Here is a 5,000-nt window from a genome sequence, read left to right as displayed (position 1 = left end):
TGAATTCGAACAAAAGCGGAGCGTAAAGCGACGTGTTCCTCACGTGTTCAAATGACGTAACGTAACGGCGGCCATGTTGGAGGGGTTGTGACTAGAATGGATACACTTAGTTTTGCGTATATAGAGTGCCAAACGATCTTAGTAAAGTTATACTAAGTTTGAAATCTGTGGCACCAGAACAATTCATGAAAGCTAACCATTTCGAGTCAGCGCTTGACCCCAATAACTAAGAGAGATCAGTGCATAACCCAGCGGTTCTTCTCTGCCTAAACAGAACTTATCTGCCAAACGGGTTAACATACACCTTATTCCAAAATGGCCGCCATTTTAGTATTCTTTTGCTTCCATGCAAATTGGCCCGTTATGGCCTCGCTTTCTAACGTAAAATTCAAAAGAATGTTTAACAAGCCATAAGGGCCAATTTGCATGGAGACAAAAGAATACTAAAATGGCGGCCATTTTGGAATGAGGTGTATTGAGGTTGTCAGGTATTGCCACGTAACATGTCAGGAAGTGTCTCGCCTTATTGGTGGAGGAGTGAAACAATTAAAGAAACAGCGACCACGTTGGAGGAGCGACATACTCAATGGGAAATCTCAAATTTGGTTATTTCGATTGGTTGTTTTGCAGACGACGGCAAAGAAATGGACAAAAGTGAAAAAACGCACGTGCAAAGCGGGCAAAGCTATTGTTTTTACCCACTAAGGTTTCGTTCACACGTATCCGATAGTTTTTAATATGCAACTTTTTCTTTCCGGAGATGCCTTCCGTCCACACGTATGGCGAATCCGGAACTTTTGAATCCGCTATCAATCCGGAACCGTGTAGACGCTAAATCCAGAAATCTTCTTATCCGGATGACGTAACAAGATCGAGGCCAGTTCCTCACCGTGAAATCAATTCTCAAGATGGCTGCGGAGGGCAATAATAGGGACCTTAAGATCTACGACGGCGACGACGACGAAAACGTCACCTCATAATAAAACTTTGCTCTATTGTAAGTCTTTCGCGATTATTCCTTCTCGTTCACGTCGCACAATGTGGGCGAAGTATCCTAAAAATAAATTGGTACGAGCGGTTTCATTCTGAAAATAGAGAATGAAAGATTCTCTGCTGCATGCTCACGTTGTCGTCAAAACCTAAAATTTCGTCATTTCACGTCGTCGTCACGCAGACAACCCCAAAAATATGAGCTAAATTCCGTGCCGCACGATTATTTATGCTCTTTTAACCAATGATATTATTGTTTCGTGGCGTTTTCGTCGACGTCGTCGTCGTAAATCTCAAGCTCCTATCTCTTTATGGCACATGCTTTGCTACCTCTGTTGCCTTGAGGAGTCCTGAGTACTAGAGTGAATCCAGATACGTTTCGGATACTTGTGAATGGACAAATTCGATTTGAATACGCTACGTGTGGATGGAAATATTTTTGAATCCAGAAAGAAAAAGTTGCAGATTCAAAATATCTGGATACTTGTGAACGGGGCCTAAATATGCAAAGGTGGCTGAAATTCAGGCTATTCAACCACCGTGAGGTAGATTTGCAAGCTGAGGCTTCGAGCGTTAGCCCTTCGTTAGAGCGAATTTTACGATCGATTTTCTCGAATCAACTCATCTGATACAAGAACATTTCTGTGCAGCTTTAACTACCGCACAGTTCATTTCGAAACCTCCCCTGGAAGCCAGTGGTTTCGTCTCCTCAAATAAATAAAATTTATCACCCCATAACAAGATCAGCGAACTACGCACGTACGACGCGTAGCCATCCGTATGTTGGCTTAACATCGTTCTCTCTAGGTTGCAATTGCGTTGTTGAAAGCTATCGTACCACTACTGCTCTCTTTTAGGTAACAATTATTATTGATGCATTCAACTCGCTGTGCGTCTCGATAAAAGATGTCCAAAATTGCGCGGACATCTTTTATCGAGACGCACAGCGCACAACTTTTTCTTAAGCCAAGCCAAAGATAACGGGAGTTTGACAAAAAGCCCGATCTCAATCTACAATCTACTTTGGAGGCGAAGTTGGTTAACTACAGTGTATGGGGCGAACTTTAACGGGTCGAACTCGCCAAGGGGCGAAACCACCGATATTCGTTTACTCACCGTAAGTTGTCCTGCGACACTAAAGTCTGCAAGCTTCGCGTGACCTTCGGCGTTTAACAGAATATGCCCCGCTTTGATATTCCTTCAAAAGGACGAAAACCAGTGTTACAAGCATAAGCAGAGAGGAACACAAGGCCTGGAGATTCCATGCTTGTTACTATTAGCGCTCTACAAGAGCATCAGTACCAATCTCCAGTTCAATGGACGAGTTCACACTCTTGAGTGCATGATGGGTAATCAGGGCAAGATGGAGAGAAATTCAAAGGGTTTGAGTGGAAGTTCAAAACGATGAAAAGTATTCATGATATGCAATTTTGTGTTTTTCTCATTTTTCAGAACAGATGATATGCGCTGAAAGGTGTGGCAGAATAAAGATGGAGAGAATGGCTATTATAATTAAGTAAAGTAGGATCATCCGGGTAAGGGTAGTCCTGACAAAGACTGTTTGAGATGACAATGACTGACGTTTCGACAACCTGCGCGGAAGTCATCTTCAGAGTCCAAGTTACATTTTCTGTAAATCAAAAGGCACAAAATTAAAGAGACTGTAGGGAGACAAAAAGGCAATATTTGGGAATTCCAAAGAATAGACGCCAAGTCCAGTTCATCTCAGTTGTGAGCTTGAACTTACTTCTTTGGTTTATGAAGGCAAAGTCTATAAAGCAGAGTCATGTACAGTTTATTTTGCTTTGAATTTCCCGCCATGTTGGTCTCTGATTACCCATGATGCACTCAAGAACGTGAACTGGTCTATGCCCTGGCACCTACGAGTCTCCTACTGCTCAGTGATAGAGCATCCGAACTAGTCATCGGAAGGTCGTACACTGTAGGTTCGACACCAGCAAAGGAATTGCGGTCGTTTCGCCCATAATTGGGTCGATTCGCCTACTTGTTATGCTCAACTTTCTTATGGATTTTAGTCATTTCTGTCTTTTAATCGTGAATCTTCCATTGACAACGCAAACGTTTAAGTTTGCAAAGCAAGTGCATGTATGTAAGGCGAATGGACGTGTACACTAAACGACTTTTAGGCAAAACGACCGGTTTCCTTGCAAAGGAGTACTCATATTTTTTTTCAAGTATCTGCGAGTCATAACCAATAAATAAAATTAATGTCTTCTTTCATTCACCGGGGCTATAATTTTATGTAGCATCTCTTTCAGTATGAGCTCATTCATATTTCCCGTTTCCTTTGGTTCAGTACAATGATTCAAGATACTGTAAGAGAGCATAAAAGCAGAAGGTAAAGCCCTTGCCACTCACCTGTGTATTTTCCTTCTCAAATGAAGGTATTCAAGGCCTTTAAGTGTGTACTTCAGAATGCAAGCTATCTCCTCTTCTGTCAACTGTGTATAACGAAAAAATGAATGCCAAACAGGCTTTGAACAGGTGCAAAGAACTACTGTCAAACGTATTCTTACAGAAGAGCTTTTTTAACCCATTCAATCCTGAGAGTGAGTGATTTTACTCTGTCCAATGCTACAATCCGGGTCAAAACACTTCGGGACACTTGTCAAATTTTGGGCGAAAAGTAGAGAATTTACTGTACATGCTTCCATCGTTATATGAGCAACGTTTGTTCTTCTTTCGCTGCCTTTTTTGCGCCCCCCTTCCCCCCAGACAATGTTGAAACATGCCAGCGATCGATGAACGGATCCTGATTTTGGAGACCGTGAAAAATCAACATTGTAATGGGGGGAGGGGGAAAAGCACGAATTGTCCCGACAGTTTTGACCAGGATTGTAGATCCATGTTTTACTTGTAACTGGGGACTGCTTCAGTGCTGAATGGGTTAACAACAAAATCATCTCCATAGGTCCACTAAAAAAACTGTATCCTATTTAAGCCTGTCATTCCTGAGAGCGAGACTTTCAGATTTTACTATGTCTAAAGCCAGACAATTTTACTTGTTAATGGGGGTTGATTCAGGGATGAATGGGTTAACAACATCTACATGTAGGTCCACCTAAAAAACTGTGTCCTGTTTAAGCAGACTTAACTGATGTGGGTGTAATGTGAAGTGCTAGTTTTGTACCCCATATGAACCATGTGAGCGTTAGCCCTACCAATGGAAATGGGCCCACACAAGTACAGAGAAAAACTCTGACCAGGGTGAGAATTGAACTCACGACCTTCCCGTTAGATCAGCCCTGCTCTACCGACTGATCTACAAGGTCAGACGGGAGCAGGCCCCTGGGAAATGATGATGTTAAAGTCACGGCAATGAACATGTACATGTACAAGAAAGGGTTACGTTTTTACAAACGTTGGCCGTGTAGCACTATATTTCAACAGACTTAACTGATTAGAGTGTAATGTTGAGTGCTAGTTTTGTACCCATGCCAGTCCTGAGAGTGACACTTACAAAATGTTACTCTGTCTAATGCCAGACCATTTTATTTGTCAATGGGAACCGATTCAGGGATAAATGGGTTTAGGACATTAGCACTATATAACGCCCTGTCTAAATTAACATTCCTTGTTGCTGAGTCAGCCATTCACTTCAGCTTAGCCAACAAAATTCCAAATTTGAACATGACTTACAGTTTTATTTTGTATCTTCATTAAATCTGAGACAGATCCTGCACCACAAAATTCCATGACAATCTGGAAAGAGACCAAAATTAAACTCCAATAGCCACTGTCAGACCATCAAATTGCAGCCATAAAATAGCAATAAAATGAAAAATAAAACTACATGTACAGCTAAGAAAATAATTCAACAGGATAATGAACCAAAAACTCCCTTCAAACATTCCACTCATTCTACACTTTCTTTTCTTTTATTATTAGGTATTATATAGTATAATCATCATCATCATCATCATCATCGTCTCAATAAGAAGATCTCAAGAGAGAGATTACAAGCTTGTGGAACACCAAGGCTTACGTTG

The 5,000-nt window shown here is 41.5% G+C and overlaps 1 protein-coding gene across 1 annotated transcript in view; it reads right to left on the bottom strand.

Moving 5' to 3' along the window:
* LOC138006183 (serine/threonine-protein kinase 3-like) overlaps positions 1 to 5,000 on the bottom strand; it is a 35,744-nt gene that overhangs the window by 21,320 nt on the left and 9,424 nt on the right. The window contains exons 5-7 of the mRNA XM_068852335.1: positions 4,651 to 4,713; positions 3,370 to 3,452; positions 2,107 to 2,188 (exon numbers count right to left, since the gene is read on the bottom strand). Of these exons, the coding sequence (XP_068708436.1) occupies positions 2,107 to 2,188; positions 3,370 to 3,452; positions 4,651 to 4,713 (228 nt within the window). The remainder of the gene's footprint in view (positions 1 to 2,106; positions 2,189 to 3,369; positions 3,453 to 4,650; positions 4,714 to 5,000) is intronic.

The sequence above is a fragment of the Montipora foliosa genome, chromosome 6, assembly GCF_036669935.1.
Source record: "Montipora foliosa isolate CH-2021 chromosome 6, ASM3666993v2, whole genome shotgun sequence".
Taxonomy (NCBI): Eukaryota; Metazoa; Cnidaria; class Anthozoa; order Scleractinia; family Acroporidae; genus Montipora; species Montipora foliosa.
The sequence above is the reverse complement of the archived record's forward strand: the minus strand, read 5'-3'. Positions and strand labels throughout refer to the sequence as shown.